This window comes from Myotis nattereri (assembly GCF_964212035.1).
Source record: "Myotis nattereri genome assembly, chromosome: 6".
Classification (NCBI taxonomy): Eukaryota; Metazoa; Chordata; class Mammalia; order Chiroptera; family Vespertilionidae; genus Myotis; species Myotis nattereri.
Window position 1 is genome coordinate 82,556,089 of NC_138081.1, and position 22,816 is coordinate 82,578,904.

The following is a 22,816-nucleotide window of genomic DNA, read 5'->3' on the forward strand; positions in this document are numbered from 1 at the left end:
AGAAATCCTAAGTAATCTTGAAACTATGTTAGCTAGAAAAGCTTACATCCTAACTGTACTTCTTTGGTTTGGAGGCAACGAACAAAGGAATATGTTTATTTTCTGGTGTCTCTTCACCATGATCTTATACCGCATGGTATTATACCTTGTGGTTATGAGGCTCCCCAAAATTTTCTAGGCAGCAGGCAGGTGGAGTAGAAGAAAGAGAATCTATGCCTCCTCCTAAATAGGCCTAAATTCCCATGATGCAGCCTTCTTCATCAGGACTCAGTGAGCCATACCTCTATAGCAGTTTATAGTTCTGCCATCAGCTCCATGTTAAAAAAAAAATACACATCTATATTCTGTAATTTACAGCCCACACTTTCTTTGGTTAGTACACATCTGAGGGCTTTAGAGATGTATGGTAATACTAAATGTGTCCTAAGAAATAAAGTGAAATTTCCATCAAATTATGAAGATGCAAACAAGCATTTCTTTTAGTACCTCGTTCTCCCTTCTGACACTTCTTTCTTTGCACTGTACACTTTCTCGTCTCACTGGTCGGGGGACACAGGTTACCCTTCGCTGATGGATGCTGTGTGATTTCTCGGACCCGGGTTTCAGTCCCTCTTTTGAAGCCACATGTTTTCCCCTTCTTCGTGCATGGACTCCAAGCACTCCACTCACTGGCCTCACAGTGCACTGCAACAGAACAGCGGAAACAGCGTCAGCTGGCGCACAAATATTCCCACGATTGTTAAATAAACAAAAAGGTTTGCTGCCATCAATACATGCCCAAACTCTGAGCAGAAATCCTTCAGAACAGAGTTGGGCAAGATGACAAAGATAGAACAAAGAGCAAGGGGGAGGCAGGAATAGACTGTTTTCAGTTTTTTAGTACACATATTACCAGGTAAATTCATTCTTGCATTAGGTTTTCTGTTCACTTTAGATTTGATTAACCAGCAACTAATACAATTACTCATAATTAGCCAGTGTTTTACAAGTTCTGAGTACTGGGCAATTATTGATTGATCCTGATCATAACTTGATAGAATAGTCATTCTTATGCATTCGAGGATTCTCAAACAGTAGCGAATAACAGAATCCCCAGGAGGGCTAACACAGAATTCTGGACCCCACCCCATGTTTCTGATTCAGCTGTCTGGGATGGGGCCTGAGAATTTGCATTTCTAACAATACATGCAATACTGATTTGCAAGTACTGAGAACTCACTTTGAGAACTTCTGTGCTACATAGAGAACGGTAAAGCGAAAAATGAACCTGGGTCCTTAGCCTACAATCCACTACCTGTTCTACTTCATTGCTCTTGAGTATTTAAATATTATTATTTATTAATGGTCTAGAGCAGGGGTCCTCAAACTACGGCCCGCGGGCCACATGCGGCCCGCTAAAAGCATTTATCCGGCCCGCTGGGTGTTTTTGTCGCCGCTGCCTGTTGCTGAATTTGTTCATAGTTTTTTTTTTAAACTATAGCCCGGCCCTCCAACGGTCTGAGGGACAGTAAACTGGCCCCCTGTTTAAAAAGTTTGAGGACCCCTGGTCTAGAGGCCCAGTGCATGAATTCGTGCACGGGTGGGGTCCAGCCGGCCTGGCCTCAATCAGCAGATTGGGGCCAGGCTTGTTGGGAGGAGGAGATAGCAGAAGGTTGGCTGGCCAGCCCCACCCGATTGGTGTGGGGGGGCTGATTGGGGGCAGAGCTGTGGGGCAGGGGCCGTGGCCGATCAGGGAGTGGGGCCATGGGAGGTTGACCTCTGGCCCTGCCCCCTGATCTGGCTTTTTATATATATAGATATGGTTCAGGCATGGAGACATCTATTCTAAGTGAATTCTGGGTCAATTTCAGCTGATAGACTGCTTCTAAAATTAACTTGAGTGATTCCTAAGATCAACTGATGTACTTTCTCTAAACCTTTTTTTTTTTTTCATAGAGGTGTTCCTTTTTCTGTATGTATTAATCTCTTCCTTTCAATCATGCCTTTTCAAGGTCAGACTTTTGCATTTCTAATGAAAATAAATATCTGCAAGGTGCTATTCTTATATTTATGTCTATGAAACTTCCTAACTTACAATAACGGTAACAGCTTGCAACAGTAGCTCTTTCAGATGATATGACTCCCTTTCCACAAAAACAAGTTTCCAAAAAATTTTCTTACTGCTTTCCGATTTAAAGCATCCTTACTTTAAGACAGATGCTATATTTCATACATTCTCAAGAAAAAGAACCTAAATGTTTTAGAAATTTAAATCCATTTGCCATACATTTTCCACATGCTTTTTCGGTCACTTTCAGATATCGGAATGTAACACAGAGTTAAATGGAAATGACTAGATAAGCAAATTTAAGTTTCTATGAACTCAAGTGAACTTTATTGCACCACTTTCAAAATAGTCTTCATGCTCAGTTATACCATTATTAGAGCAACCAAGTCACTTAATGATACCATAACTCTTGCCAGTTAAGGAAATATCTTCCACCCCCATATTAATCACTAAAAAGCAGTGGATCTTGAACACAACAAATAAAAAGACCTCCAAGAAAGCACATGGAAAAATAAAAATCTAAGTTTATGAGCTATCACTCTGTCTACTATTCATTTAATACCAGAACTAAGAGGATGAACTGAGAAAAAAAATTACATGATGTGCAAGTGAACAGAACTTTGGTGCTTTGTCACAATGGCAAAGGTGGTCTAGGCAAATGTATACCCAGACTTCCGAAAAACGTTTTAAAAATTACAGCATAGCTAGCTGTGAGTCCTCCGTCAGGTGATGAATGATTCTAACAATGAAATTCTAGTAATGATATCGCTCTCATTCTTGCTGGCTAACTATGTGGTTCCACAGAGACCATAGCAAGGGTACGTTCTTGCTACTCACTCTTTGGAGCTGAATATCTTCCCCCTTTCACTACTTAAACAGCTTCCCGAGAGAAGCAATAAGGATGACAGAATGGAATGACAGTTCAGAAAGGAAGCAAATATCTGGAGTCCAAAGTAGAAGAAGTACATTCCCCTATAAATTTGGGGTCAGTGGATAGTTGTGCTTCATTGGACCTGCCAACCATGGTAATGGGTATGTTGGTAAGTCTTTTGACCCAGCTCCATATCAGGGTGGTGTTTTCTGTTTATGACCTTTCCTGTCAATTGAAAATCTGGGTAAGAAACAAGTCATATAGTGTAGATTTTAGCAAAGAGAGAAAACATTCTTTAACCTGTTGGGTGAACACTAGGGAGCCAGAGTCAAGGTCATCGTGACAGCACCGACAATAACTCACTTGTGTCCTTAGGATCATCATTTCAGCTCTCCGAGGCCTAGTTTTTATATTTGTTAAAGGAATAGGCTTTAATGGCCCTTTGTGATAATCAAGCAGGTCATCATTTTTCATGAAATTCTCGGGAAGCCCATGGGCCTGGCCTGCGTAGTGCTGGTAGGCTAGACACCACGTGATGGGAGACATCCCATAGGGAGCAGGCAACAAGAGCCAGCCCTGAACCAAAGCTGCTGATTTGTGCTACTAGTGTGTCCCAAGTCGTGTATACCTGTTCAGCGAACCAGATTCATGAAATGCCTTTTAGGCTGCTCACCCATATTCTAAATGATGGAATTTCTTTAATTTTATTGTGTTTAAGAAATAGTCTTGTCTTAATGGTAGTATAAATGGCCAGTCAGCTTTAAAGGCTAATCCAATAGCTCCAGGTGTTAAATGCTCTCTCTGATAAGAAAGCATTGATCTATTTAAAATAAATAGCCTTTTAAGGACTGAATGCTATACTTTCAGCAACTAAGAAAATCCAAACAGGTGCCCCGCCCCTTTCCCTGGGTGGAGAAATACTACAAACTCTTTGCAGCTCATCCTGTTTGAATATTCTACAGAATTGTTTCCTATCTTTTCTCACAGTTTGGAATTTATTACCTCTAGTCATCAACCCTTGGTACCTACAAATAGATAAAGCACCTTATTTCTAAGGTGGTGTGTGTGTGTGTGTGTGTGTGTGTGTGTGTATGTGTGTGCGTGCGTGCGCGCGCACGTGTATGTGTTTTATTGACTAGAGGGGGAAAAAGGCAAACTAAAATGAGTCATGAACTGTTTCGGGACTGTTGTTTTCCAGATGCTTCTGAAGTTATCTTAACAATATCATCCATCTATTTCACTCTGCCAAAAATTGTGCTTAGACAGAAGTGTTCCGCGTGGACCTGAAATGGTTAAACCCCATGTTAGGGTTATTACCCCAGCGCTTTAGATTCTAATGGATCGGACTGTGGGGACCCAGGGGGAGTCCTGCAGACGACTATCTTGTACGGAATGAGGAGGACATTTGTGTGCATGTGCCAACATCAGCGCAGCATCAAAGGTTCCTGCAGCTTTTGCCCAGGGGACTTGGAGATTTCGTACGCTGTTTTCCCATTTGGTGTAGCATCTGCTCCCCAAGTGTTCATCAAACTTGTAGCTGTAGTAGCTGCACAGCATTTAAAAGAAGGAAAATAGAGCCTGACAGTGATCTGTTATTTAGACAAACAACTTGTCTGAGGGACCTCCCCCCCGAGGAAACTCGGCCTGCAATTAATCAGACCCGGGGACTGTCTCCTCTGTCAGTTTGAGTAAGTCCAAAAATCTCTCCTCTTTTCTGAATACCTGCATAGCAGGACATTTCAGCAAGGCAGTGTGAAAGGAAAGGGTAAGAATTTTAACTGTATCAGCTCCAGTTCTCTAGGTGTTTGATCTACCCACTGAGCATGTTTTTCTCCCCTTGGAGAGTCACTTAGGTCACTGACTGAGATTAGACCTAGGTGTTTTGCCACGTTTTGCCCTAAGGTGGGAATTTAGTTCAAGGCCAATATATACACTGAGTGGCCAGATTATTATGACCGGCCAGATTATTATGACCACCCCATCAGTACTTCATTGACACTTCCAAAAATACTGAATATTGAAAACTTCCTAAGCAAATACTCTCAAGGTTTTATATTATTATTATTATTTGCATAACTAATTCACTTCATTGTACTGATGGGGTGGTCATAATAATCTGGCCAGTCATAATAATCTGGCCACTCACCGTGTGTGTGTGTGTATCTATCTATCTATCTATCTATCTATCTATCTATCTATCTATCATCTATCTATCTATCTATCTATCATCTATCTATCTATATATCACTATAAGTAAAACTTCATTAAAGAATGATACAAAGTAATGATAAGAATAGTTGAAACAGTTATTAACAGTCCCTAAGATATAATGGAGCTCCCATGGGATGTTAAATTGTTCTATAATACAGCTGGGAAAAGCTATGGAAACACAATTAAGATGGAAAGATGGAGAGAGCCTTGTAGAGACAGTCCCTCAGGTTCTTGTGAAATAGGACGACGAGAAGCATGTCCATGGAAACTGAATTGTCATCTAAGATGTTTCTCATCTTTTGAAATCATAGAGTTCCTCCTCACCAATACTGACGCACTCCATGGTGTGGTTGTTGGCTTCCAACCCTTCTGGACAATTGCCAAGGCACTTCCCAAGGTGTAAGTAAAACCCACTTTTACACTTTGTGCAGAAATTTTTGTTGAAACAAGTATCACAGTCAGCTTTGCACTCTGAAAGAGAAAGAAAAAGAGGAAAATTTTTTTATTATCTTGACTTAACTATTGTTGGTCCAGTTCTGTATGCTTACAACATAGGCACATGTGACTTTTATGTCAAACAAACATGTAGGGCTCAAAATTATTTTGCCAAACTAAAATAAGGACTCCCCCACAGTCATTTCGTTGATGTACATCAGTCACTGGTTTTAGAATCGTTGTACTGATTGCCTTAGAAAAAAGTTTTTGGCCGTAAGTCCACTGCCAAGAATGTTTATTAGAGCAAATATCTATTTATAATAAATAATAGTGAAATGTTTCATCAGAACTGTAATAAAACATACTAGGATATTGCCTTTGTGCTGATCTTGAAGTCCATTCATTCAAACAAGTACTTGATTGCCCAATATGTGCCAATCACTATTCTAGGTATTTATTGACAGCAGTGCACAAAAATGAGACAAGGCCCAGACTTCACAAAGTTACATTCAAGGAGAAGAGACACAATAAAAAAATAACAATAGTTGCCTCTTCTATGGTGATACTACAAGTCAGACACTGCTACCAGAATATTGCAATATTAAGTTATTTTATCCTTATAATACCTAATGGGGTGGCCCCTATTATGATTCCCATTTTACAGATAAGAAAACTGAGACACACAAGGTTGTGTAACTAGCCTAGGACCACAGAGCAGATTTGTTTGTAAAACCAGGCAGTCTGGTTCCAGAGTAATAAATGTTCTGGAAAAAATTAACAACAAAAGTAGGAAAAAGATATGAAAAATTACTGATAAAAGGAAGGGGTTGATTATTTTGATATGATGGTCATGAAATGCCTCTCTAAGAAGGTGACACATGAGTAGAATCTTGGGTATAAAGAGAGAACCAGCCAAACAAGGTGTGGGCAAAAGTGCTTTGCAAACTGCCAGCACAGTGAGTGTAGAACAGTAATTGCAAAAGCTTTGAGGTGGGAAGATCCTGTAAGAAGGCCAGTGAGGTTAGTGAAAGTGTTTGAGAGGTAGTCGTAGATGAGGTTGGAGAGGTAGGCAGGGCTACATGTGGTGTAGGATAGAGGAGTGATATTCCCTAATTTACATTTTAAACCATTACTTGGTCTACAGTGTGGAGAGTAGGTTTTTCAGCTGCAGATGAGAGGTGACGTGATATTTCCAACATTTATTGCCAACTGATAAATGTTTCAGTATCTATACTGGAATCCTTCCTGAAGTGAAAAATAGCTGAATTGATTCTTTAAGTCATTAAATATTTAGATTTTGTAAATATAATGGGAACTCAAATGGCATTGATGCTTGCACCGTTTTTCCATAGGTTCAATGATTTATACCTTAGGAATGAAACAATGAAAAAGAGAAAAAAACAACAACAACACAAAACTTGAGTGTTTTTTATAAGTGGTGAAAATTGTCCTGCCCTGAGGGTGAAGTCCAAGTAGGATTTAGCCTAATTAATCAGGTAAAATATTATCATTTACTTAACACTGAATATCACAAATATTCTAGAGGCCATTTCATATCTGGAAAGTCCCCATGGATGAGATAAAAACATAATTTTGTGTAGGCACTTACTTGTACACTTATTTATATCTGGATATCGAGTTCCATAATATCCACTTGGACATGAAGAGAGACACACTCCAATCTGCTTCATGCCAATTCTTTCCAGAACAAAAAATAGTCTGGGCTTACATGACAAACATCCATTGTAATCTGAACACGTTGCACAGCCTCCTTGGCAGCCTTGACTGACGTTAGGATGCACTGGAGGGCAAATGTAGAAAGACAAAAACAAAGGTTAAATTGTAAATATAGAAGCTCAATGACATTCTCTGGGTACATTTTCTTTCATTAGCTTTCAATTTGGTGGTAAGGGGTGAATGAGTTGGGATTTCCCGCCCCCCCCCCCTCTTTTTTCTGCTCTACTATTTCCTTTTAATACATACATTGTTCCTGATTTAAAAGTTCTTAAAATTTGAGCATTTGAAATAGAAGACTATATTGCCTCATAGATGTATATGAAAATATCCAAGTGAACCACCACCCTGGCCAATTGGAGATGGTAATTTTGTGCACATTCATTGAAATCAATACGCATTAGTTTTGCTTTTCATTTCTGTGGTGGATGATAAGCACGTCTCTAATTTCTTCAAGCAAGGATGACAACAGAGACTGGGGCTTAACTTGAGCAAGGACACTGTGTTCTAGGGTATCTTTTTTCAGCTATGGTTTGTCCGGGTACACAATTTTACTCTTTGATCCAATGCCAATTGATTCTAAAACTATGTAGCTATTTGGGCGCCCTACCTCCCAATGCTTTCCCAAAATATTTCCTCTCACATGAATTTAATGTTTATCAGTTCACATTGATAAAAAGGTGAAATTATGATGTTTAGTTTACCAGTACTTCCACGTGAATCATATGTGAGTACTTGCCATAATTTATGTTCAACATTTTATCCATTGGGAGAGAAGTCTTATAGTTTTTGCACCCTCATCTGTCATTTACTCAAGGGAATTATTTACTTGGTAAGGACATAACCAGTCCATACTAAGGACTACTTCTACACATATCCCTGAGAATTCCAAGGTTTCCAAGAGTCACTTATTTGTGTGGTAAGACTATTCATTAACCAATCTGAACAAATATAAACCAACGTTTGGAAGAGTCATGTTTACTTGAAATCCTCACAACTTTAAACCTTACAACTAACTAGTCATCAACGCCTATGTGCAAGCTGATGGAAAACTGCTAACTAAGGTGAATCTCTCATCTAGCAGGTGTTTGGGATGACTTCTTCCCCTAACGCATTCTCTATTTAAATGCACTATTAATAGCCTTATTGTCCTTTCAGGAGTCCAGAAGGGCAAAATCCTGACCATTATGAGAAGCAAAGGTTGGTACATAAGTGTGTAAAGCAAGCATGTCAAACTCGCAGCCTGTGGGCCACATTGGACCACAAGGAATATTTTTGTGGCCCAACCAATATAAATAAGAAATGTTTTAATAAAAATTTTGTAACTTAATTTTTACAATATCCTGTTACACATAATCCTATATATTAAAGAGCTAATATGCTCATTAGACCAGATGGTGAAATGACCTTCCAGAACGACCAGTGGGCAGGGCCGCGGGGCTTCAGGGCCACGAGGCAGCCGGGGTTGGGAGGGCTGAGCCCTTTGCACGAATTTTGCGCATTGGGCCTCTAATTATTAATAATGAACTTCAACGTTCGCTAATGACTGATTACTATAATGTTGCATTCATTTCCCTTATGTGCAGGCGCACCATTTCTCTCCACTAATACTAGCAGTGAATATTTTAGCAGCCGATGGCCACGTCATTAGTCTTGGACTGACTTGTTTGGTGTGCGCAACAGGAAATATTTTGCTTTCGGAGAACAAGAAAAATAGGTTTATTTGCATTATGCTTCTTAATTTGTGCAGTTATTCAGTGTCTGGTAAGTTAATGTTTAAGAAACAATATTAATGTTTATTAAAATATTCTATTATTTTATGTTAATGATTACTCATTTATTTCAGCCCTTTGTATTCAGCATGTCTCTATTGAAATAAACCCATGTTTCTATGAAAATTGAAGTTTTTGTTTTTTTGCGGCCCACATAAACTTAAACCTTGTTTATTTGGCCCTTGTTAGCCTTTGAGTTTGACACGCTTGGTGTAAAGGCATCCCCATGTATTTCCGACTCTTCTGTTGGTGGTGGGAGGGATAGGCTCTGATGGACCATGCCTTTCTTGAGTCTGTTTCACAGTGACGTTTGATTATTGCTAAGTTCTTTACCACAAAAGCAAATCCCACCAGGCTGACTGAGAAGGGGCACCCATGAGCCCGCTCAGCCTTCCCACAGGGTGCACGGGTTAGCTACAGAGAGGCCACTCAGTTGACCAGCATCCTCTGCCTGGAGGGAACCATCCCTGAATCAGCCACAGGAACCACAAGCAGCTCTTTCTCATTCCAAGATGTTTTGTAAATAAACTGAGGAAACGTGTGGGGGAAGGGAAGTCTGCTTTTCCTGTACTTGCTCCTCTGTGGGGTGGGGTGGACATAGAAAGTGGCACAGGAGGTTTAGGCATTATAGGGCCTGGGGGACTTGTAAGTGAAGACTGCTTTCTAAGTAACAGGGTAATTTTTCATGCCAGTAACTCGGCATTGGAGACTTACAGAAAATGTGTACACATTTTAAGCGGGAAAAGACCCTAAAGTGAAGAGAGCTCCGTGTGTTCTGAGTCTACTGACTCAGTTGAAGAAATAAGAGATGTAGATAAAAAATAAAACCCGTGAAACCGTTTCCTAAAAACTCTACAGAAAAATGGACCTCAGGAACTCAGTTGGAAAGAAAATCATTCCAGCCCAGGGCACTGAGCGACTCTGAGCTTACATGGAGATGGCTTGGATTGGTCCTCACCAATCTGTCCCTGTCTCTGAAACGCAGCTGCTCAAAGGAGACACAATAGACTCTTGAGCACCTTGAAATGTTGATCTATTATAATGTAACTTTAAAGGAATCAACCATGAAAATAAACACGACTCACATGTTCAGAGCCTCAAAAAACGTTAAAATAAATTTCATTTAAAAAACTGAGTTTTGGATGTTTGGAAACTTCTCCAGGAGAGAGCTGTATGGGTCCCACAATTGGTAACAGTTTGCACCCAAATTATGAGGGTGCACAATTCCCTCATTAAAACTTTTACTGATTAATAAGCACAGTCGACTCACACACTGTGCTACTATCACTCTCTTTGCTTTTTAAACACATATTTCATTTGTAGCCAAAAAATTTTAACAAAATACCTTTTTGAAAAAGTAAAGACATGACTGTCTTAACTAGCAAAGAAAATTCTTGTTTGTTTGTTCTTAATCAGGGCGTTTTGAATATGGGCAGGTACAATTTGAAAGCAAACTTTATTGTTTCAGGAAGGTTTAAGTATTATGTTGTGGGAAGTGAGAAGAATTGAGACTATGAAGTTCATATTCTAAGATTCTAGATTTTTTTTTACAGTTGAGTAGCATAGTGATTGCTTTCTTCAAAGCTGGATAAAGATCACTCAAATTATACAGTCGGTCTTACACAACAGGACACAAATTTCTCAAACTTCATCGTAAGGCAAGAGTTTTTACTTTTTATATGGAAACCACAGAAAACTTTGGTCTGGATTGACTGTAACAACCCTTTCAGCCTTAAAATCTCATGATCCTAAGACAGAAAATAGAATTCCGCCTTGTCATGCTTCTTCTTTGTTCTATTTTAATAATAACGCCATTTTGCATTTCCAAATCACTTTTTCAAACAATGTTTTTGTACTATTATTTTATATAACAATGGAGGTGTTGTTGGTGGGTAGGCTTCATAGACTATCTAATGTTCATACTTAATGTTAGAAAAGGAGCTGAAGGTATCAATATGGAAGTGGCCATGGTGGGACTGGAGGAGGGAACACCACAATGACCACATCAAGGAGGAGACTGGCATGAGTTCAATGCAACTGATGCTTAAGCAGTGGTGAATGGAAGCATGAGGAATATCAAGGAGATTGGAAGCACAGGGTAGATCTAGATTATGAAACCCTTTGTGGGCCAAGGTACTTATTCTGTGGATAAGGAGAATTTCAATCTGGTGAATGATACAATCACATTTATATGAGAAAAGTGATTTTCCCTGAAAGCATGGCAGGCATGGAAACTAGGAGTCTAAGGTAAAAGACTGATGATAGCTTAAAATCTAGCAGGGGCAATGGAATGTGGTGAGGGAGAGATGCATATTTCCAAGGACATTTTGGAGGTAAAGTCAATTAAATATGGTGACCAACAGAATGTGGACTGAATAAGAAAGAGGATTTGAGAAGGTGTGTTTTGAGTTCCAGCCAGTGACTAGAAAGGAAAGTATGGCTGGAGGAGTAAAAAGCCTTCAGTTGGAGGTTTGGAGCAAGGTACATAGAACAAAAAGGTCTACAAATATAAACATGGCTTGGGATCATTGATTTTGCAGGTTTTATAAGATATACAGAAAGCAATGTTCAATAGATTTTGTTTTATTGGGTGGTAGTTGCTTGAGATGTACCTGTGAGTCTCTGGTGGTAGCTTCTTAATTAGAGAAGACATATTGAAAGGGGAGGTGCTGAAGGATGGCAAAGGAAGCAAATAGAGCCCCAGATAAGGGATATTTTGTAAAAGAAAAGGGATCTATCAGCTAATTTAAATAATACTTTGTATGTCCGTACCACTTTTGCTTCCAAAGAAAGTCTAAATAACTGTGGCAACTGCTGTTTGTAATGGTAGGAGCTACACCAATTATTTGTTTTGAAACCCAAAACTAGAATTCAAAGAAATGTTGTAAGCTACTGAATAAATAGTGAGTTTAGATCAAAAGTTAGAACCTAGATCTTTGATATCTCATACCAATCTCTGTCTATATAAGTAAACTTTAGATGTGAGTAATTATAAGTGGAAAAAATGGGCAGAATTCACAGGAATTTTAAAATGGGAACTTCTGACTACAGATGTGCCAAATACCTGGTAAAATGAGTGTCTGTCCCCAAAACTGGGAAAGAGGAAAGTATTTTCCTTAACTTGCATATGAAGGTGAAGTATGAAAAGAGTATATATTAATGCATAACAAACACATTTTCAGTGTCTGAACTTTCGATACTCTGAGTAACTTCAGTTTTTTTCCCATCTGATAAGATTTCCTACTATTTTCTCTATTTAATACTCTTGTGATGCATGACTAATGCAACACTTCCTAAAGGCTATTGGCACGTGTGGTAATTCACTTTTTTGATAAAATATCCATAACACAGAGCTTTAAACTGTATTAGAGCATTTGGTAAATACACAATGTTTAGGTAATTTCAATGTTTATGATCTACCAAACCAATGGCAGCATTGGAATCAATGCTCTGTTTCTGTAACAGTTGAAGTGAAAGCCTCAAGGGTTTGCTTTATTTTAATCTCTTCCTAAAGCCTAACTGCAAATGTACTAACATCTACTGCAAATCGCTCTGTGGAAGAGATCCATTATTGCATGCTGCCAATGGCCTCCGATGGCCATTTATGTGTGGCTAGAACATTTCCAGAAGTACGAAATTTAATAAACGTTAGGCTTATAAAAGTACGTTTGACTAAGTTTAAAAGAAAAGCTAAAAACATGAAATTAAATTGTTGATTTTATAATTCAGATAATGGAAAATTAGTAAATTAGATAAAACTTACTTTTAAGGAAGAAGGAGGAGGAGAAGAAGGAGGAGAAAGATAAGGAGAAGGAGGAGGAGGAGGAGGAGGAGAAGAAGAAGGAGAAGAAGAAGAAGAAGAAGAAGAAGAAGAAGAAGAAGAAGAAGAAGAAGAAGAAGAAGAAGAAACAATAATACACAAAGTTACTTTAAAGTATTCTCGCCTTCACAGTATTTACTGCCTACTCTCCTGTATGCAGTGGCCTTAACAGACAGGGTAGGAAGAGGAGACCAGTGAAACTCTATAATCAAAGTTATTTTTACATCTGTCCTTTCCTCCATGTCTTCTCCTTTTACAAGGACATTCACATTGACTGAAGGCTTTTGGAAGGCAGGGGTCTGGTCAGCCTTGATAATTTCTTCATAATTTTCTTCGATAAGCCCCGGCTGCTTATTGACTAGGTCTCAACAAATAATTTTTTATTACTGAATGGCTGAGGGTAATAAATTTTAAAAATAAGGCATTTGTGTTTTCTGCTTATTTTCTTAAAATACATTTTTATTTATTTCAGAGAGGAAGGGAGAGGGAGAGAGAGATAGAAACATCGATGATGAGAGAGAATCATTGATCAGCTGCATGTTGCACACCCCACACTGGAGACCGAGCCTGCAACCTGGGCATGTTCCCTGAGCAGGAATCAAACCTCGAACTCCTGGTTCATAGGTTGCTGCTCAATCACTGAACCACACTAGCAGGGCTATTTGTGTTTTTTAAATAATAAAGATGTCAAAGCAGTAAATATTTAACAAAAAGTATCTAAAGAAGCATTTGTGAGTTATGCCTATGAACATTTGGTAAAAAATCAAGTTTCAAATCACATACACTTTAAGGATGCTTAAATATGAAATACATTTTTCAAAATAAAATAATGAAAGCTTTTCTAAGTTCTTCAATTAGAGATTCACCTGGAGAAAATGTAGACTTTTTCTCTTGCTTAAGTTAGGATAGCACATTTCTATCATACTTTGGGGCTTGATTGTTGCAGAATCGTTTTTAAGTTTAATGTAATGTTATGGTTACAGAAAGAGATGTTTCATGATTCCTATGGAATTTTTGGCAATATTAACTTTAAGAAAAACATAATGTTAAAAATTTGAATTACTTGGCAGTCTCTTTCAAATTCTGAATCAACCCCAGAAGACATTGAGAGCCAATGTTTCTTATTTGCTCATAAGTTAAAGCATTCAAGCGGTACTGACAATGGCTATATCTCCACAGCTATTTGGGCAATTTGGGAGTATTAAGTATAAACAATATAATATCAAAAGCTGTTTGAATGAATATAATTGCTTATTGGCATATGATACTTCTTTACATTGTCAAACAATAATATCTGGATCTATCATAGTTCTTTATCATAATTTGTGGCTAATAATTCGTTGAAACCACCACATGTTTATATATACAAACATAAATGTTGTTACTTTTGAAATACTGTGTATCATCTAATGGCTTAAATGTATTTATATACCAATGTTTTAATCATTAAATTAATTAAAATTCACTTATGCTACTTAAGTATAGATATGTATGCATGTGTACATAAGTACATATATACATATATATGTATTCAGACAGAGGACACATACATGTTCTTTTTGGTTTTTTATTAAAATCAAGAGTGAAGACACTAATTGACCTGAAGCAGTTAGGATGATAGAATCAGCCACATCTTTTGTCCCAGTAAATCAACCTTGAATACTCGAAAGTTTGTGCCACACCAATGGTTTCACAAAATTCCTAACAGTCTCCGAGAGGAATGTGTCCACCGGTTCTGAATACAGCCCATTTAGGGCTCCACCGTTATTATGTGGGGAAACATACTGTTTTTAATGGAAACTATTTCTTTCAGAACTTGGAAAATCTTTCTCTTTCTCTTACTGAATAATAATTTCCTGAAGGGAGTCTAATATTTATATCCTATAAATACTTTAAATAAAACCACAGCAATGAAACAGACCTAACATTAGGTAGCACTTAGCTAGACTTTCCACTAAAATCAAGCCAGCTCAACATATTAAGAAAATGGCTAGCAAATGATGGCAGATATAGAATTCCTAAAATCTAAAATAGGATGACTATTTGGTAGCTAGATGCCAACTTAGTGGCTGATGGCTGTGCTTTGTGTATCCACAGACTAAAGAATCAGGACTAGAAACAAAAGATAGACTAAAGTGGGCATTGCACACACAATGTGGAGACTATGATTAAGGTTTTCAGCAAAAATTTCTGATAACTCACTATGTGCCCAACACTACTCAGGATGCAGAACATGCAGGACTGAACAAGTCATCTGGTTCCTTCCCTCATGACATTAATCGGCTAATAAGCAAATAAATAAATAATTGATGAAATATTGTGGAGTGGTGAAGGAAATAAACAGGTGGATAGGTCAGAGAGTAGCTCTGGGGAGCTATTTTAAATATGGTGGTCAGGGAAGGCCCCTTTGAGAAGGTTACTCTTTAGCTGAGACCAAGAGAATAAAAAGAAATCAGCCACGAACACTTGAGAAAGGTTATTACAGGTGAGCATCACGAAGTGCAAACATTTTAAGGCTTTGGGAAAGAACTGGCCTGAGGAGCATCCCAAGGGGAACCAATAAGACCACAGCGCTGAGAGTGGAATGAGATGAGGTTAGAAAAGAAGGTTAGAGCCTCGTGGACCAAAGTAAATAGCTGCTATTCTATACCAAGTGCATTTGGATTCTGTATTGCTAATATCAGAAGGAAAGGCAAGAACACATTTTGTCTGATATGTTTATTCATTTTAATTTTTGTTAGATTTATGATACTAGTACATGGAACAGAACCAGCATCTTATATTCCATGAAAATATGTTCTCTTATTAATTTTTATATTAGAGGAGAATGTTCTAACTAGCCATAACTTGGGAATTTATGTTCAGATCATAATCTTTGAAGAGACTGTGCGTTGATCTACATGTTCTTTGCTCTTGGGAACACTTCATTTCTTCTTTGTTCCTCCCATCTCCTTCTAGCAGTAATTTTAGTTTGTCCTGGGGTTTTAAATTCACATTCCCTGTTACTGGAGTGTGTGTGTGAGTGGGGTCAGGGGGTGGGGAAAGGGGTGGCGGTGGTGAGGAGGAACAGGAAAGTTATGAAATATATAAGAGGTCATAAGAATGAATAAAGAGAGTAAGAAGTAAAACCCTTTGCAATCGTGTATACAATCTTTTTTTTTGTTATTTTTTCTGAATTCATGCCATTAGAGACACATATTAACACCGTCTAAATAATTTAGAATAACACTATAATTTCTCTTCTGATATAACCTTCCTTTTAGACTCTCAATATCATGTTCTTTTTTCCATTAAACAAGTTAATAACCTAAGGGCTAATTCCAAAGTTGATTCTTCAAAAGTATTGGAAACCATATTCGTTTTCCTATGACCTACCAGATAGCTAGAGTTGATTCTGTTGCTGAAACTGCAACAAAAAGCATTTGTAGAACCAAACATAGTGGGGTTTTTTTTCCTAACCACAAGTAGAAATTCTATCATAAAGTTAATGCACTCTGCCACGGGTGTAAAATGTAAGGCACTGAATCAGCATCCCAGCTGTTGCTAAGGGAGGGAAGGCTTCCCCTTCTCCAAGTGGCCATGTTCCCAAATGGAGGTGAATAGAGGACAAGAGGGTGTGGATAGGGGTGATGGAGACCCAGATTCTGTAGAGAGCCAGGACCTGTTGATGAGTTAGTGGGTGGTAATAACAGCATTTTTCATGAGACAGATCCAACAGTGTTCATCCAACAGTGGGAATCATTATGTGCTCTGGTCTGGCCGAGAGAGCCATTCCATTTTTTTTTTTTTTTTTGAGGAGAGAATTAATTAGAAATCAACATAAACAGAAAATGTGATAGTTGAATGGCAATGAATCTGCATGGGTGTGATTCTGTAACTACTAAGTTCACATTCTTGAATGAAACAAACTTCAGTTTGTGCTAAAAACAAACTCCACTTTGTTATATTATGAATAAACTTGGATCTTCTTGCCACATAGCATGCTAAAGTAGAATATCTGATGGCTGAAGTCTTAGCATAAGCAAACAGCAGGCAAGGGACTTGTGGTATTTTAACAGGCACAAGAAGATGTGCAAATAGTGGGTATACCATTAAATAAGTCCAGCTTTATGTGTCACATCTAAACTCCTGAGCTGAAAAATAAGTGGATTTTTCTACCAGATTTACAAAACTGCTGAGAGAACAGGAGGTGCTGACATGCACCTTCGTGGGTGTGATGCATTTTTTTGTCCTATGTGCACGCTCCCTGGATTGCCACCTTATTCGGAAATGGGCTCTGCACACTTCCCAGAGGAGCACAGGGACTGGGGGGTGGAGAACTGACTTTGGGCTTATACAGAGTTCTGACATTTACTAGCCGCAAAACCAAAATTTATCTCTTCACCCAGCTTTTCATTTAAACAATTAAATTATGCAACATCAAGACACTGTGCTTGGCCGAAACCGGTTTGGCTCAGTGGATAGAGCGTCGGCCTGCGGACTGAGAGGTCCCAGGTTCGATTCCGGTCAAGGGCATGTACCTGGGTTGCAGGCATATCCCCAGTGGGAGATGTGCAGGAGGCAGCTGATCGATGTTTCTCTCTCATCGATGTTTCTAACTCTCTATCTCTCTCCCTTCCTCTCTGTAAAAAAATCAATAAAATATATTTAAAAAAAAAAAAAAAAAAGACACTGTGCTTGTTAGTGAGCATCCAAAGCTGAATAAAACCAATAATCAGTGTCCAAGAGTTCAGGGCCTGATTATTTCCTTAGACAAAAGTTGCTTACCTCTCTGAGCCTAGGCCTCCTCATCTGTAACACGGGAATTATCTACTTGGTAGATACTAGTACTGGGACGGGAAGGGAAATTAAGTGAGATCATATGTAAGAGCCTAGACTTCTCACAGGCACTTAATACAATCACTAGGCATAAGAGATTTTGTTTTACCCAAGAAGTACCTTAAGCCATTTCTACTCATTAGAGGTAGCTGGGAGCTTTAGTCAATAATAACTCTGTCAGAAACCTCCAAGCAAGGAGGCTGGAGAGAGGACAGATGCTGGTGCTTCTTCGGACACAGGCGATCTGGGGAACTTCAGGGAACCAGGGACACTCTAAGAGTCATGGGTGGGGGGCTATATTTTAAGGACTGCAGACGCAGATTTTAATGGGTATCAATGGCACTCTCACACAAGAAGTCCTCTGGGACTCTACACTGAAGACCGAAAGTCGTAAGGCAAGCTATGGAAATAAGACCAGAATGGCATATAGCACCCGAAGGTCTATGCCAGTGGTTCTAAAACCTTACTGTGTGCAAAAATGACCTGGAGTAATTTTCATAATGCCAGCTGCGTTATAAGAAGTAACCCCGAGTGAATGTGAGGCAGGTGATACAAGTACCACATTGTGCGTGCCACATCACTGCCATATTCACAAATAAGTATTTATTCAGTGATTACTGGAAATACTCTTCTAGGGACTGAGAGACAAAATGTGGTCTCTGACCAAGAAGCCTACAATACAGTTAGTAATCTTTTTATATCCCAATGGCCACATCGACTAGAAATTTAGTGCAACAGAAATGAACAGGCAGGGGCAATTACTGATGGTTGAGGTATCTGAAGACTATGGAGGGCGTTTAGGAACAGTTACAAGACTTGAAATTAAAGAATAACTTAGACAAATGGAAAGACGGAAAGAGAGAGAATGTTATGATCAAAAGCAATTATGTAAAAGCATAAAGATGATTTAGGAGAATGGTGAACACAACTGTGGAGTTTAAAAGGATCTTAGAGCTCTTCCTTCTCTCTTAAATTTCAGATGAGTACACCGAGGTCCCTGTAGTTAATCAGCTTGCAGCTGATAGAGCCATAAGCCTTTGGAACTTCAGAGGGATTTAGTTCCAACATCTTCCCCGGAACAGTCTATTTAATAATGTCTAATCTGATGACATTTGGGTGCAGCCAATATAATTATCTTACAGCACCTCCTTATATTGAACGTTTTGAAATATCTTCCCATATTGAACATAAATCCGTCTTTCAGGAAGTCCTACTACCATAGAGACTCCAATACATTTTCTCTCTTTTCCTTAACATAGTTTGTCAAACGATATTTGGTGCTTTAGGAAAGGTAAAGACCTAGGAGTTCAAGTACGGCGAGAGGCTATGGACAAGGTAAAGGCAGTGTGGTAAATAGTATGTACAAGACATTGGCAGGAAGGAAACAGCTAACCACCTGGGCACCCCTACTTGGAAGACCTGAAATTTGACCTGGATTTTGAAAAATAAGGGGAAAGTGGGTGGGGGTTTGCATTTAACCTTCTGCGCAATTGGGAGGAACTGTTTACGGACAAGTTAGTGGCATGCTCTAATCTGGTTTCAAGATCTGATGGTGGAGAGAAGAAGCAGCAAAGGAGAGGCTACGCCTTGAGAGAGTCCCTGGGATGTGATGCTCTATACCAGACGTTGTTGTGAGCTGAATAAGGAGAGCATTGCTGGGATGGAAAGAGGGCATGGATTTTAAAGCTTTTCAAGAAGGAGGATAAACAGGATTTGAAAATCAGTTTTAAGTGGGCAAACAAAGGAGTAGTAAGCGTTGATGTGGTGGTTTCTAACTTGGGAAGCCAGGCACAAAATAATGTAATTAACGGAGAAAAGGAGATTTGGATATCAAACTAGAAGGAGAGTTGATATCTAAAGAAAGGGAGAAAAGCAGGTAAAAATTGAGAGAGGAAGAAAAGCAGATAAAAATGATTATTTTGAGGTCCTGGGGACTTGGACTTCTCTCATTTCCATTTTGTATAAAAAACACATAGCTCAGGACTAGGCACATTAACAGTTCATAATAAATCATAAAGAACAAATAAACCCCCTTTGTTTTATCTTAAAAAAAAAACACATATCAAAACTCCTCAAAACAAAAAATGAGGTTTATGAAGTTTGGGTGCCTTGACTGGGTGCCTTCAGCTAGCATTAGTGGCACTCTTTAGGGTTGGTTTTTTGTTTGTTTGTTTGTTTGCTTGACTGAAATGTAAAATTGATGGAGAGAAATAGGGGAGAAAAGACTAAGCAAAAACATATGAAGCCACTTAAGAAGTTTACTGTGAAGATAACAAGGCAACATCACTGCTTTGAAAGGTGATGAAATTTTAGGAAAAGTTGTTTGTGTGTTCAGAAAACACAAGAGTTCAGAAAACAAAGTCTCGGGGTAAGGGGGATGCTTTCAGCCATCCTACCTGAGCATACACGAATTAAGATATGGAATCTAAGGGTTTTACCAAAGCCAAAGAGAGCTAGAACGGAGTAGCTAAGCTTCATTCCTTAAAGCAGCCACATTCCCTCATGTTTTCCATTGTCTGAGCTCACTCCCCAGTGTTGAGTTCTGGCTGAGTGGTCATTGTGGAGACAGGACCTGGAAAGTTAGTCATGAAAATTGCCCAAAGTAGGAGTAGAGACACCTGACAGTAATTTCTCTCATTTTCTGTCTTCCCCACAGGATAAAACAAATTTTCCTGCAACCCATTATAAATGATCATTCTCCATGGAGACTACAGAGCCAAAGCCTTTTGTTACAAAAAGATCCAACATGGCTCATTTTCCATCATAACCCTATCAGCATGTTGCCTTGGACACTCTGCCTCACCAAAATCTCACCAGTCAATTTTAATTAGGGAGCTTATTCGAGGATCTTAATTCAAAAATAATGATTACAGACAATGATATTACAAAATGAGAAATTTTTTTCTTAATCATTTTACAAAATAATGTATCACTATGAGTCTCTTTTTATAAATTATTTTTAGCTTATTAGTACTATTAGGAGAGCCAAGAACTTAAAATTTTATTCTTAGATTTGAAAACATTTTTGTTCATTCTCTAAAATAGCTTATCTGGCACCCTCTCCTCTCCTTCCCCCTGTGATGGGCTCACAATTAGGTATTCCAATGGGAAAGGACCTTAAAGATCCACCAATTCACCTGTCAGCCAGTAAAAATAACATCACCTGAACAAAGATCTCCCCTACTCTACATGCCTTTAATGGCAAACCCAAAGAAATTAAACCAATAGTAGGAACTTCACAGGAGATAAATGGGATAGTGGCAATGCAGGGAAGGCCATGGGCTTCTAGTAAAAAACAAATAAACAAACAAAAACCCAAATATTCAGTGCCTTCGGCCGTTCCAATCTGTCTCTTGCTTCAACAGTGTTTGGACGGAATAGACCCAGGGACACTCCTTCTTCCAGCCTCCAGCCTCTCTCCTGCCTCTTATCAGTCGCCACCTTCAGGACCACCTCCGGGACCAGCCGACACCCCGGGCTTCTTCCTACCTTAACTACTTATTGCCAAACAACCATGAGCTCCCAAATTCATTAGAATTATTCCACTCATGTGAAGGCTGTGCTCAACCGCCTGGCCAGCCTGCCTCTGTGGGCCTCCCACACCTACCTCTCTCTGGGCTTCTATTTCCACCAACAACGTGGCTCTTGAGGGCGGGGCCGCTTCTTCCACGAGTTGGCGGAGAAGAAGACGAGGGCACTGAGTGTCTCTTAAAGATGTAAAACCAGCGCGGTGGCCGCATTCTCTTCCAGGACGTGCTAAAGCCTCCCCACGGTGAGTCGGCAAAACTCAGGGTGCCATGGAAGCCGCCCTGGCCTTGGAGAGGACCCTGAACCAGGCCCTTGTGGAGCTGCAGGCCCTTGTGGAGCTGTCTGCCCTGGGTTCTGCCTGCGCAAACACTCAGCTCTGGGACTTCCTGCAGAACCACTTCCGGGGAGAGGAGGTGAAACTCATCAAGGAGATGGGTAACACCTGTCTCACCTCCACAGGCTGCCAGCCTCCAGGGTGGGCTGGGGAGTATCCTTTCGAAAGGCTCGCCCTCAAGCACCTTTGGAGCCCAGAGGCCTTTGAGGGGCCCCTCTGCATTCCCCTGGTGTCTGGCTTTTGCCTGAGCCTCTGCCAGAAACTACTAGCCAATCTTTTAACCACCCTGAAGCCCTCTCCCATGCATTGGACCAAATGAAACAATAAAGCTTTTCGCAGCAAAAAAGCAAGAAAACAAAACAAAACAAAAAAACAAATATTCCCCTATAATAGAAACTTGAGGCTGAATTCTGCCACTTACTAGTTTTGTGATACTATACGTGTCACTTAGTGTCTTTGAGCTTTATCTGTAAAATTGAGAATGGTAAAACTTGTTCTACACATTTCACAAGGGTATTGAAAAAATAAAATATATAAAAACATAATGATATATTATCTAATCTAATAAAATAGAAACATGCAAATTGACTGCACCTCTGCTATGCCCCAAGCCATGCCCACCAGCCAATCAGAACAACTATATGCAAATTAACCCAACCAAGATGGCGGGCAGGCAGCCACAGAGCTGGAGCAAGCAGGAGGCTTGGTTTCCCCGGTGATGGAGGAAGCCAAGCTTCCTGCCTGCCCTGGCCGGCTGTGGCCTCCGCTCAAGGCAACAAAGTTTCAATTATAGAAGATAAATAAATCCCAGATACTTGCTTCCAGCCAGCCTTCACTGGGAGCTTGGGTGGCTGGGGGCCGTGGCTAGCCTGCAAACAGACATCAACCCCTCACCCAGGATGGCCACACCCTCATGGGGTGAGGGTTCCTGTTGGGGGCCTTGGCCAGTCTGAAAACAGCCATCAGCCCCTCACCCAGGCTGGCCAGGCACCCCAGTGGGGACCCCCACCCTGAAGGGGCTGTGGCCAGCCTGCAAACAGCCATCAGCCACTCACCCAGGCTGGCCAGGCACCTCAGCGGGACCCCCACCCTGATCCAGGACACCCTTCAGGGCAAACCAGCCAGCCCCCACCCATGCACCAGGCCTCTATCCTATATAATAAAAGGGTAATATGCAAATTGACCCTAACAGCAGAATGACTGGGAATGACTGGTCACTATGACACACACTGACCACCAGGGGGCA

The 22,816-nt window shown here is 39.8% G+C and overlaps 1 protein-coding gene across 1 annotated transcript in view; it reads right to left on the reverse strand.

Annotated features, from left to right (window-relative positions):
* Window positions 1-22,816, reverse strand: part of RSPO3 (R-spondin 3) — an 85,821-nt gene that overhangs the window by 43,816 nt on the left and 19,189 nt on the right. Inside the window, exons 2-4 of the mRNA XM_081094214.1 lie at window positions 7,174-7,365; window positions 5,454-5,600; window positions 487-684 (exon numbers count right to left, since the gene is read on the reverse strand). Coding sequence (XP_080950340.1) covers window positions 487-684; window positions 5,454-5,600; window positions 7,174-7,365 — 537 coding nt within the window. The remainder of the gene's footprint in view (window positions 1-486; window positions 685-5,453; window positions 5,601-7,173; window positions 7,366-22,816) is intronic.